The 14,028-nt window shown below is 38.8% G+C and overlaps 1 protein-coding gene across 1 annotated transcript in view; it reads left to right on the forward strand.

The window, feature by feature from the left end:
* The first annotated feature begins 6,107 nt into the window (after positions 1-6,107).
* The window catches only part of LOC136828835 (coiled-coil domain-containing protein 170), a 108,591-nt gene continuing 100,670 nt past the window's right edge, over positions 6,108-14,028 (forward strand). The window contains exons 1-6 of the mRNA XM_067087103.1: positions 6,108-6,458; positions 7,366-7,499; positions 8,269-8,365; positions 10,932-11,143; positions 11,785-11,909; positions 14,024-14,028. The exon at positions 14,024-14,028 is cut by the window's right edge and continues 158 nt beyond it. Of these exons, the coding sequence (XP_066943204.1) occupies positions 6,296-6,458; positions 7,366-7,499; positions 8,269-8,365; positions 10,932-11,143; positions 11,785-11,909; positions 14,024-14,028 (736 nt within the window). The 5' untranslated portion in view covers positions 6,108-6,295. The remainder of the gene's footprint in view (positions 6,459-7,365; positions 7,500-8,268; positions 8,366-10,931; positions 11,144-11,784; positions 11,910-14,023) is intronic.

Consider the following 14,028-nt stretch of genomic DNA (forward strand, 5'->3'; position numbering starts at 1 on the left):
TCCTTCCTTTAATAGCATACTGCTCTCCTGTATTTCTGCCAGAGATTTATCTCTTTTGGATAGAGTGGTTCGTGGTGGTAGGTTTCAGTTTCCTATCATTTGCATTAATGAGTTGGATCATCAACGGATCGGTCTCTTGTTTGTCAATGTTTCATAAGTTATATTTAAATGGAGGTCTTTCACATTCGCATTTCATCCCTGGATCTCTTTTCCTGCCGAGAGCGGCCAGATTTGCTGAAAAGCGGCACCAACATGCAGTAAATGTGCCTCGTTGTCGAAATTCTCAGTTCTAGAGGTCTTTATCCCTCACAAATCTGGACTGTGGAGCAGAGCAGTTTCCCTGAAGATCTTGTGGAACTGGAGCCTCAAAAAATTCAGCCGAAGATGCAATGCATTCCTCACTCAAGCAATTCTCCTTGTAATTTATAACTTACATTTCTAAATATTTATTAATTTTTTTAGTTAATTTTTCTATAATAACTGATCTCTTCTTTATGTATTTTTATTATCTTCTGTTGCTTCTTTCAAGTGAACACTATAGTCTTTGCAAGCTTGAATTTCAAATTGGTCAATGGCTCCTGTGGGCTTGTTCCATATGAACAGGGTTCATCTTCTAATAATAATATATATATATATATATATATATATATATATATATATATATATATATATATATATATATATATATATGTATATATAATATTGTACTTATTTGTATATAATTTTATACTGGCCACATGCATACGTACAGTACTCATGTCAGGTGATGCATGCATGCTTGCCTAAAATGCGCGAAACTATCAGTTCCTTTACGTTTTACTTTGAGAAAATGGAACTAGCTATGGTGTCAAAGATGATTAATGTTCTGGAAACAAAGAAGTAAGGCGCAAATGTCATAAAGAAATCTCAAGAAATTATCATCACGTCCTTTTACGGGACGGAACTAGGAGCGGAATTTTAGCCTGTACTGGGACTGCAAGAATGCGTACACAGAAGAGAACGGGGTATAAGCTGCTAGCACGTTTTCATTTGAAGTCACGTCCTTTCAAGTGCAAAGTCTTTTTACTGAAATGTTCAAACACGTGCGCTTGAGCAGATTCTTCCCATCAATTCTTGATACAAAAACTTGTGATTTTGAAAAGAATAATCTGAGAATATGGCAAGTGTTAACATTATACAGCATGCCAGTTCCTCATTGGAGGAGTCGATATCGTACTCGGCTAGCACTCTGCTAGACCCGCGTTCGATTCTCCGGCCGGCCAATGAAGAATCAGAGAAATTTATTTCTGGTGATAGAAATTCATTCCTCGGTATAATGTGGTTCGGATTCCACAATAAGCTGTAGGTCCCGTTGCTAAGTAACCAGTTGGTTCTTGGCCACGTAAAATAAGTCTAATCCTTCGGGCCAGCCCTAGGAGAGCTGTGAATCAGCTCAGTGGTCTGGTTAAACTAAGATATATTTAACTTATACAACATATCATCCACAGGCATGACATACTACTTGACAGCTTAATACGGACGACTTCGACTCCGTACCACTTAATTTTACAGCATTAAAACTAATTATAATAGAGTAATACTTTTGAATACCCATTGTACACAATATTAACACAAACGCTGTCTCGAGTAATAACTAATAATACTCTCAAATATATTGATTAACTCTATTCATCAGCAAATCAGAATGAGCTCCAGAACGCCACACATGCAAGGACTGAATAATCAAGAACTAAATGATCGAAATATCACGTGACAGTATTACCAGCTGACAAAAGAATCGCGTCCCTGAGCGTGCTTCCTGTGGGAAGTCGCTGTCGGTTGAACATAGTACGGTGCGTTGCTAGAAGTATAGTGACCAACTACGGAGATTGCAGCTTGGTGGAAAATCCAAATCTGAAATTTCGGGGATGATGCAGACATGGTGATATTTATCAATTTAAAATCTGACCATGTTTAGAGAGAATTCTTCTTCACTCTCATTCTTAATTTACTTTTCAACTTATTTGTTTTCCTATATATTCTCGTTTTCCTAACTTATTTTCTAATATTTTCTTGAACATAAAAGTACACGGATGGATAATGAAAGAAGTATGAAGAATGAGTGAAATGTGAGCGAAATGAAGGGTTTATTTATATAAAGCATTCATGTTTTATATCGCGTCAATGTCACCATTTTACCATATAGCCCTGAATGGCCGTCAGAGGCAAAGGTCTTGGGCCATGTCCCTAAATGTCATCCATCCATCCATAGAACAAGCGAGTTGGGATAACCGAATATGTAGAACCTATAGCCTAACTAAGAAGATGAGGTACAACGCTTGAATTATCGCTTCTTCTTCTTTTAATGTGCTTTTTTTCCCATTTTTGTATGGGGTATGCACGATGCCTTCTTTGAAGGACTTTGATTTGGCTTTGGGGTAGACTGTAGTCTCGATCGGCTGCCCTGCTTGACATCGCTTAGACCCCGGTAGCGTATACATGTATTGTACCAGTCACCAGCTCCCTTTCTCCCAGCAGCGAGACGTTGAGCAGCTGGGTTGACAGTTCGAGACGTGTGAGGTGTCTATTATGTTTCTGGAAGATGTTGGAGTGGCTTTGTTTGTGTGTGTATTAGTCTGTAACACCCATTTGCTTTTAAGCAAACCTATCAGGTGATTACATACATAATCCCGGGCTGTCTACACAGATAGCAAAGTGTCCGCCTCTCTGACCGGTCGGCTGTGGATTTGAACCCGCGCCACAGACCTCCATGAAGTCCGAAGCTGCGGCTCTAACCGACTTGGCCATCAAGGCTCTTCTTGAATTGTTCCTTCTAATCAAAGTAATATAAAACCACTGACAGGAACCTCAAATCCGTTTTTATTCGTCGACTGGAGGGCAGTCCTCAACTGGAAGGGACTCGGATCTCCTTCAGAGAGATCTGTCTTTTAGTAGTCTACTTCTGAGAACGCATTTAGTTCTTCATTACAGCCAGAAACAAGTTCTTTTTCTTCTATCGCTGTTTCAAGCTTTGGAGAAATCAGTTATTACAAAAATAATGAGGAGAAGGCGAATGGAAAGGCAAAAACTGAATGGGAAACACCATTAATTTACATGAGGGACAACATAAAACAGAAACACGCGCATATATACATATATATATGTGTGTGTGTGTGTATGCGCTTGTGTGTGCTTGTGCGTGTGCACGTGTGAGTATGCAAGAACGCATGTGGCCGTATTATCTTCTTCCTTTGGTTGTGATTATATACAGTATATATATATATATATATATATATATATATATATATATATATATATATATATATATATAAATATATATATATATATATATAATATATATATAAATATTATATAAATATATGTACAGCAGGAAAACAGTAAGCAAAGGCAAATGAAAATGACGCCGGACGAAACACAATCTAGTATGAATAACCGAATTTCTCGCTTTTTCTGTCTGTCTGTCAGTCTGTCTGTCTCTCTCTCTCTCTCTCTCTCTCTCTCTCTCTCTCTCTCTCCTTCTCAATCGATAAAGAAACTACAGCATTAGCTGCAGCAGCCTTACAGTTAACAAGAGGCACAGGCTCTGAGTATCTTTTATCTTTTCCCTCCCGGACGCTTCTTTGATTAAACTAGTCTTCCTTGACGACGCGACTGCCTTTTGTTCTTTGCGGTTCGCGAAGGTGAATCGATCTTGTGGGTCTCCTCTCCCAGCCATTTCAGTTTGATTGAAGAAAATTTAAGTTTTTGGTTTAAGCGAATTATGTTTGATTTGGAAATACAACTTTTTTGAATGTTCCTCCTACAGTTCATCTCTTCACCTAATTAAACGCACAACTTTGTGTTTTTCTTCCAGTTCATTTAAATTTAATCTTGTAAGGATTACATATCTGACCAGAGAAGAAAACGCAACATCAGAGAAAGCATGGCCAATTAATTTACTTACCAGGACCCCTTCCGGTTGAAACGCCATACACACACATTGTCTTGTCAAGGTTAATTATTACACTGCGGGAAACGATAAATGTCGAGGGTCAAAAGACAGGTCATTATTATTTCAATCGCTAGCCAAAAGTGGTGAATAACATGTGGAGGGTCGAAAGAAAGGTCATTATACTTTAGCATTATAGTCGTTGTAATAGCTGGGGACTGAGGTAACTCGGAATACGGTTCTTCTTCTTTTTTGTTTTTGAACAAGTGCTCCCTTGCCACCATATGTGACTGGTGCTTGGCTCCGGTTTTATTTCCAGTTTGGAATTTTAGTTTGCTTTGTGAGAAATCCAGTTAGCCACTTTAAACCCTTTCTCTGACTTTTACCACTAAAAGACTTGACAGTATGACCGATTCTTTAGGACAAGGGATTTAGTGATAAAACAAAACAACAGGTTATCACTACAAGCCCACGGGACTAACTCGAGTAGCTTCTTTGACCTTTTCCTGTACATACTGTATAGAATGGTCTTGAATTTAAAATCATTCAGCGTAAAATGGTGTGTACTGCAGCGGAACGGAACTGAAATGCACCTTCATGGGCCGCGTCAGCGCTCCTTGAAAATTTTATACGAACCTCCGAAGTAAAGGAAAAATGAAAGAAGGCATTTTCTCAGCGTTAATGAATTCAGCAGCGTGACTTCCTCTCTTGTATACCTTTCCGTAGGGCGAAAGGATCCAGTCGAGTGAGAAGGAGCCGATCAGAAGGAGGTCCAGCAGAGAAGGAAGTGCTGTTCGATGGCGAAGAACGTCACAGACCTGTCGGTCCTTTTCTGAACTATGTTTGCCAGCTAAGCTCATCAGGGATAGTAGAGAACTAGTCACATCTGAGAGAAGAGCGAATGTTACTGCAAAGGAGGGCGGAAAAAAGAGGATCAGCCAAACTGGGTCTTGTGGTAGCTACTAGAGACCGTTCGCTTTCCTTCTATGTTTTTGGGAATTCTGCAACTTGTGTTTCTTAGCTTTTACTGATATTACGAAAAACTGCTTCCGATAATCATGCGAAGAACATGAAGATCTAGAGCAGGGGTTCCCAAACTGGGGGGTTCATGACCCCCAAAGGGGTCATGAGCCATTTTCTGGGGGTCATGGAGGGTCTAACAACTGTATGTACTACATTCAGCTTGCCGGAACGGAGCTAAACTTTTTAGAAGGCTTATAAATGTGGGGGTCATGACAGGTTTGGTACTGCTGTAAGGGGTCACATACTAAAAATGTTTGAGAAACACTGATCTAGAGGGACAATAATCTACTTTTATTTTCTGTTCTCCTCCACAATCTTTACCAAAACGTGAAATAGATTGCAGCCAAATGGTTTGAACCTTTTTATAAATTCGGTAGTAATCCAGTTTACCTAATTTGGTAAATTCATAATTTGTTTAAGCAAAGTTAAATGTAGCTCTCCTTGTAACTTCTAATAGATTTTTCTTTTTGTGTGTTGACCATCATTATGTTTAGATCAAATATTTCCCTAAGAATATAAATTAGAAATCATTATTGAACTGTACCCAAACCTATGAAACATATTTTAAAATGAATGTATTTTATCTTTAAATAATAATATTTTACTAAGCTTCAGTTTGTTGTATTTGGTTACAGGAAGACTAAATGCAAATTGCTTACAACAAATTGCCGTGAAGATATCAGGAAACAGAATGGAGAGAATCTTCGAGTCTCTGAGATGTGCATAAGAGAATCATGATATTAAAAACTGCCACTTCCTGAATTGAAATTTTAACTCAAGTCGAGGTTGTAAGCCTGGCAAGCTCTAGAAGACGACTCCCAGAAAGAAGAAATATACTTTTTATTCGCTGAGTCTCTTTTTCAAATCGTGGCGTTTCATGAAACTTGTCTGCATTAATGACAAACACCGGAAAGATCAATTTCATATGAAATACTGATAAGAGAAAATAGATCTTGATCATAACAAGTTGAGTTACAGCCAAAAGGTAAAATTACTGGTTTAAAGCAAGGCTTCAAAGTATAATTCAGTGTTAAAGAAAGTGAGAAGTTAAGAGTAAAGCACTAAATCAAGAGAAACACCAGAAGAGAAAACAGGGCAAACGCCACTCTTTTCAAAGTTTTAACCATAAGTGCAGAAGGGGCAAGAAGTGGTGGGGGTGTTGAAGGAGGAGGAGGAGGAGGAGGAGGAGGAGGAACTTGGGAAGGAGAAAAGAGAGAACTTGGGGGCGAAGCGGAAGGTGTCGAGTCAGCGTCTGAGGAAGGGGAGCCTTCCAACCGGAGACTCCTTCATCGTCAAGAGGCTCTACCTCAATCCAGACTGGGGTCCCTGAAGAGCCTTGGTGCCATGTCGGTGTTCCGACAGGAGAGCTCAACGGAAGAAACTAATAGGGAAAGCTCGACCTTCACTGCTGTTGCCGGGGTCGCCCTCCAGTTCACGACGTCCTCGTCATCCACCAGTACTTCCTCCACTCAAACCTCGGCTGAGACTGTCCTTCAGCGAATGGTTGGTGAGTTGAGACACTTCTTCTTTGAAGTTATTATTTCAGTGGTCCTAAAATGTTTTGCTTTTCCTTTGTCTGTACTCTCTTGCCTGACTACATTATCCCATTCTTGTACAGTAAACTTGAACGTATGTGTGAGTGGTCTTAGGCAGCATTTCAGCTAGGGTGGGGCAAAAACTGATCTTCACACAGTTTTTAAAATGACTGAATTTCACACACACTTATTAAACTGATCCTCACACTAGTCAACCTTATTGGCACTTCCAGTTCCATTTTTTTCCAAGGAAATGTTTTCTGTGTGCACAGCATTTTCATGACGCTGATTTTCATCAAGTATTACTGATGCTTTGCTATTGCCGTTAGATTGCAAACTATGTACCGCAGTTTTTCTGTGGACTTTAGATTATCAAGGTTGTATTTCTTTTTTTTTATTATATCCAAAATCCAGTTCTCTTTACCGCTCAGAATCAATAAAGAAAGGACAGGCTGGCTTCTGTACTTACCCTGGCCATATCCATAACACGTGTAAGGGTGGTGCATAAATGTACACTTATAAAAAATCACAAATTCAGAATTACTAGAACCCGCACTGACACTGTGACATGCGATGTGACCTTGCTAGAGAAACTATGGTATTAGTGAACGTGTTCCTTTTTGGGAAGATAACTTTGCTGGCGATTATTAAAGACAATGAGGGGAGGAGTGGAGGGGAGAGGAGAGGTGAGGGGATCCGGGGTATCAGGTGGAGCTGAGGACAGAATAATCAGAATCTTCCAAATAACTTCAATTAGAGAACAAAATGGAAGTGGCATTCCGACTGTACATGTCAGACAAGTTATATTCTTTGGTTCATCATCAAACAGATGACTAGTTTATTCCTAATTAATGCCCTAAGGCACATTTTACCTCTCAGGAACAGGTGGACATACCTCCGGAAATGGCGTAGGGGGCCTTCCCATATCATCTTCGGAAGCTGCCGGATCTAGACTGTACCCGCCACTTTCACCTGTGCAGGACTGGTGCGCAGCTGGACCTCTGCAGCCGGAGGTAAGGCTCCATTTCTCAGGAAAAATGTCAATAAAAATTACAAATGAGTCATACTCAGTAGCGGCTCATGTTTCATACAATCTCCTAAAACATTGCCTTAGTACAAGTGTTCTTTATTATACGAGAATACTTTCATCATTTCAAAACTGACTTTCGACTCCGCGCTGTTATCCAGAAATATCTAAACGTGTAAAAAATGCGTCATTAGAATACAAACGTATTTGAGGTTGAGATTGCCTTGTAAGGATTGTTTATTTTTTAGATTTAAATGTACTGTCAAATAACTGCTTACAGACCATATTAATGCTACGAAAAGTACTTCTTGAATTTACGAGATTGTCAGAGAGCAATATCCCTTGCCGGGATACAGCCGATTTAATCGTCATCAAGAAACTCCTTAAACAAAACTGGGTGTGGTGAGTGCGCACGAAATCTGTTCATCATAAAACGTCAAAGAGTGAGGAGAACCGCAGTCGTCTAATGCAAGACAGAATTATCAGGAAAATAAGGATCTAAGAGTGGGAGATTTATCTTGTAAAGAAATAGGGATCGTACCAAAGTTAAGAAAAAAATTGAATGAGGATTATTTTTGGTGTTTGTTTTTAGTCAGACAACAAAATCATAACGAAAAAATAATGAAGAATCAGCATGTGTTCGTGAAAGTTGTATGAACAAGAGGGATGCCAATGTTAGCTTAAATATAGATCTGCCATCCTTGATTTTATCATGAGGTCTTGTAGTTGCATTTAATACCAGGTTCATTCCACAGGAAACCATGGCGGCATTCGAGGGCGAGTTGCGACGGAAGGACCACATCATCGAAGAGCTCATCAAGCTCCACCCAAACCATGGACTGAACAAAGTTAGTGAAACGGGGACAGAAAAAGAGACAAGGACCCTTGAGGGCATGAGACGAAGCTTTGAAGTAGGCGGGAATTCTTCAGAGCAGCACATCCCACTTTCACTGGCAACCAAATCACACAATGCTTTACCCAATTCATGCCTACAGTTAGTTAATGATCTGATGGCGATGACGGCAAGTGGACTTCAAAACGTCTTGTATTTTGCTGCATTTGTTGAGCTTCTTTGCCCTTTCCGCACAAAAATGCATACATGCCTTCGCACACATTTCGATGGGGGAAGCAGGATGAAACATTTTTTAGTCTTTTTTTTTTAATCTCCTAGCTTTTTATCAAAATAGTAGAGTCATTACCATGGAAACAAACACACAGTGACGGTGAGCTTATTTAAATTGCTTAATTTACTGGCTTGCATTCCTTTGTTTTTCGTTTGTCATTCCTTGATAAGAATTCTTTTCACAGTAAATGTGGATTGACTGATAGAGGTTGGCGACCCGAAATGTTGATTTTGAAGACTTTCCTACAAGTACCACTTGAATATTTGTTCAGGAATAACAATGAAAATTGTTTCACCTATAGTATATGAGTGTTCTCATTTCTTGGATTTTCTCCAATTAGAACAAAAGAATTTTAGAAATACAGTTGTTATAGAGAACTTAATCTGAACTGAGACTCTTCATTCGGGATTTTTCAATTTGCAACTAAATAAAGCACAGAGATAGGAAACAATTTTATTTGAAGCTTTTGAAATCTTCACTTTAGCGAAAACATATGTTATTAGAATATTACCTGTTGAAAGGACAAACATGTTCTTTCCTTATTTACGAAGTTCGAGTGGATTACATGTTTATAAATAAGAGATTATTCTCATACTAAAAACCTCCTGCCTTAGAGGTTGACTTACTTCCAGTTGTTTGAGTCTGTTAACAAATGGCTCGAAAGTTTACACCATTGACCAAAATGTGGATTCCATGTTAACCGTAGGTTTTGTATCTAAACAGCGCAGGACAGTATCTCAAGATGATCAGCAGTAAACATCAGTGCGATGTGGTGAACTTACCGGTCCATTCATGCAAAATTTAAATTCAGCAAAATACTGACAGCAAACCTTTAAATTTAGCATCGCTCCCCTTTCCTTAGAAAGCTCGTCCTTTTCCAGTGCAGCCTTTTTGTCTTTCTTCCCCGCAGGAGGGTAGTGCCGTCATTGCACCTCACGCGGTGCACTGTAGACATTACTTAAGGCTCTTTGCAGCGTCCCTTCGGCCCATAGCTACAACCTCTTTCATTCATTTTACTGTACCTCCAATCGTATTCTCTTTCTTCCATCTTGCCATCCACCCTCTCCTAATAATTGTTTCACAGTGCAACTGCGAGGTTGTCCTCCTGTTACACCTTCAAGACCTCCTTTTCTCTCAACTTCCCTTTCAGCGCTGAATGACTTTCATAGGTCGTTGGCCTAAATTCTATATTCTATTCTACTCTATTTCTTTTTGTCTTCCCTGCAGTTAAGTAAGTTATTAGCTTTGTTCCTTCCCATGTAACCAGTACTTCTGTAAAAACTCCGCTGGTGCAGATTCCGCTATGGCTTCTGTCACAAGACATTAAAACAATTCCATTGTTATTAGTATGAAAACAGTGCTTTATCAAACTCCTTCTGGAACAACGGGTGCTATCAGTAGTACTGTAGCTTTTTAAAGAGAAAAACCTATTTTACAGCATCTGTTATCCCTGTGACAATACTGTATTAAAGACACTGATGGTTACTAGTTTGTAAACCCACGTTAGCATGGATCTGTTGCTGTTTTTTAACTATCAAAAGTCTATTATACTTTTTTTGTTATAGAGGCAACAAAACGACTATTAACAGAAGTGCGGTTCTCTATAATAAAAATTCCCTGGTTGCACAACTTGTTACTGCTTTCGTCATTAGAGGTTCTGTCAATTTAAGAATCCAGTTGCTGTTTTTGTTACAATTCAAGACGTTAATGTAACTGTCATTAACAATAACACTAATAAGCATCATCAGTAGAATTAGCCGTAGTATGTCAGAAAGGAGCCTTTGGTGTTTTGATGACCATTAATGACCTTTGCTTGGCGGAGCATTAACTGCTCATTTTTCATCTCATCCAAAATGTTTAATTTTTAGATTACAGATTGTGAAATTTTAGAATCTTAGATAATATACATATATATATAAATATATATATATATATATATATATATATATATATATATATATATATATATATATATATATATATATGTATATATTAATTACAATTTATTTTGTAATGCTTATGATTAGGGTTAAGTAGGTGAGCAAGTTTTGTAATTTATTGTTGACTTGCTCTGTTCCTGTTAGACCACTTCTGTAGATGTCATTTGACCATTGACGTCATAACTTTTAGCTTTGATAGTTTTTCCGTTACTACCATTATTGCTAAGATGCTTCTGTTGCCTCAAGATATATAGTCACTATAGTGATGTTGTTTTTGCCCCTATTGATATTTTGCTCCTCACGGACAAGGTAACTCCTCTCTTACTCCTCCTCTTCTGCTTCCCCAGGCAAAAGCTGGGGGCGCGGACGTCGAGGAAGCCCTTAGAAGCGACCTGGCCGCCATGACGGTGAAGGTGGAGAGGACGGAGCAACAGATCCGGGAAGCCCTGGCTGCCGTGGCCGCGAAGGATTCGCGGGTGGCTGAGCTGACGCGACAGCTCGACGCCCACCGCCAGGAGCACGCCCGACAAGCGGCTACAATCGCCACGCTCAGGCAAAAGTTGCAGGTTAATGCAGTCTTTATCTTTATTTCTTAATTCATTCCATTCTTTTTAACTATATTTCTTTTGCAAACGATTTCGGGTTCAACCACTGGGATTTATAGAATCTTCAGTGCGGGTTATTATTATTATTATTATTATTATTATTATTATTATTATTATTATTATTATTATTATTTCATGGCGAAGTCTTTATCGCCTCCCTAAACCTTGCTGTTTTCTCCGGAATTTGGCGGGAAGGATGGGCTTGCTTACCCTCCTACCCCGGAAGAGGAAACTAACTCTTTGACAAATCTAATTCTCTTGAATGCGTCTGCGCTTGGTAAAAGTTGGAGTGTTCAAGAACTGCTTTTAAAGACGAAAATATTTGTTCAACCCTGAGTATTATGTGCTGGTGTAATCTCATAATTTGAGTGCTAGCTTAATTTATGGAACTATTTCGAATCAGCAGCAATAAAAAACTGGTTCGCAGGGATCATTTGCAATGCAGGCTGACTAATCATAACACTTTCAGTTCTCTCTCTCTCTCTCTCTCTCTCTCTCTCTCTCTCTCTCTCTCTCTCTCTCTCTCTCTCTCTCTCTCATCTATAATTCAGCATATCCTGTGAAAAGTAAAACCAACAACTTTCTCCTTTTAAATCCACCAGGAAGAAGAGAACTCTTGTGTGACTCTGAGGGCCAATCAGAGAAGGGGCGAATACACCTTAGGAGCTCTAACAAGGGAAAACAGACAGTATGCTGATCGTATTAACGAACTTGAAAACAGGCTCAGGTAAGCAGATGAACCATCTGATGTGACTTTGTATAAATCTACCTTCTGCCTCGACTTTAGTTTTACTTGAAATGTCCGCTGAAAAAAAAAAAATTTCATTCTTATGGAGTAAACATGTCTTCCTTTGTTCAACTTTATAGTACTATATATGTATTTTTCCCATGATAATTGTTGTTTCTTCCCAGGCGATGACATCGTTGATGATGAGGAGTCACCTCCGTTCTTATCTTTTAAGCGAATTTGCTCATTGGCATGTCTTTTTTTTTCATTTAGATTTTTGCTGTGAATTGTCTTTAACTCTAAAACTGATGGTCCTCTGTCAGCAGCCTTTGAAATGTCACCATTTCACGATCATTAGCGTTGCTCCTCCGTCGGTTCCATTCGCAATTTCAGTCTTATCCATAACTTCTTAGCCTTTCGCAGGAACTTTGTTTCATTTCATGTTATCGCTTTTGTTTTTCCAGGCTAACCAGGTTTTCTCTTAATATCTCCATTTTCTTTGATACTATACATTGGATCCTAGGATCGAATGAATTTCATCTTTTCTGTTGTTGGCTCTATGGCAGCTCCACTTTTACTTGTTTGCTGACATACTAGGCTTCTTCTTTTTCTTATTTAGCTCCCCCCAGCCCGTTGTTCTTCCGCCAGTCCCCCTTATTTCAACAACTGATCTTTTCAGAATTCTCTTCCATCCCATCGGATTTGCTACGTGTTCGGGGCCTCGCTTTTGCAACGTCGTCCAATGACGTTTTTCTCTTGCATTCGACTCTTCTTTTCCTTTGCAAACTTTTCCAGAACCTAGAAACGTAATGTTGATAGAGTTCATTACGACCAACACCTCAGTGTAAAGACGTCTCTGGATGAGGCAAATGGTATGAAAAAAGGGGATTTCCAAAGTAGTTTCCGACCTTTACTTCTGTCTAAACCTCTTGCCGATTTGACCGAAGTCTGAAGTTTTCAAGAATTACTTCAAAATGCTTCATACTGACACATCTATCTTTAAAATGAATAATGAATGTGTGTTTCTTTGTATATGCCAGTCGGTTTTTTTTTATGCGGGTTCTCCAACTTCATACATGTTCATCCTTAAATGGAATTCAAAATTCAAGACTTAATTCATTTTACATGTTTCCACTTCTTTTGCTTGCAGTTCAGTAAATGCATTTCAGTGAACATTTCTCTTTATAGCTCCAAGAACAGGAATTAGTGCATCTTCTTCCGAGGTCTGGAAAGTACTAAGCTTACCTTTTCCACAGTTAATTGATATTTTGATAATCTACTCTAGATAGGCAGTCCATTTGACAGTCATCTCTTTCTTAGACTAATGAAACTCCTGTCAAGAATATTTTTACCATCACTATTGCCTGATGATATCTAGATATATGTGTATCTTAAATATGCAAATACTAACAACTAAACAGGTGAACACAGGAATGAATCTATAATTGCTAATATTATTTACACAAACGAGACTCGGGTCACTCAGAGGGCTCATGATTTTATCCGTCTGATCAGTTTGGTGTACTGAAACAGTAAGTCATCTTTCCAGGAGGTTTAATCATTAAAATATGTATATAAGTGTATGGCCTGAACGCCAAGGGTTTTATGCTTCGACTTTTTAACAGTTACTGTTGTCGTAGGTATAGCCGCCTTTGTAACGGCATGAAACTGAAAGTCTTCGAAACCTTCCAACCCTTTTTGCCAGTAGTTCATAACTCAAAAAAAAAAAAACTGAAGCCTACCAAAAACTTTTTGAGGTATCTTAGAGAAAGAACTGAACGAGCTCAGAAGTTACAGGTAGCTAGGAACTCCATCTAACAGAATAATTGACATTTTTTTTTTAGAGAATGGTATACCTGCTCAGTCTTTCTCATATATATACTGTATGTGAACCCTTCGTATGTGAACCTCCAAACTACATCTGTCACTATTACGAGAATACCAGTGATATCAGTGATTTGAGCATGAGGGTAATGCAGTTTTCAGTTATTCTTGTCCATGGATGAATTCATTGCAGAAAAAATACTCTTTTTTTATTAACTCGAAAAGAGAGGAACCCTTTACCATTGTCCATGCTTTTCGTAGTTGCTATAGAAGGCATGCTTCATCCTCAGGACAC

Source organism: Macrobrachium rosenbergii, chromosome 3, assembly GCF_040412425.1.
Source record: "Macrobrachium rosenbergii isolate ZJJX-2024 chromosome 3, ASM4041242v1, whole genome shotgun sequence".
Lineage (NCBI taxonomy): Eukaryota > Metazoa > Arthropoda > Malacostraca > Decapoda > Palaemonidae > Macrobrachium > Macrobrachium rosenbergii.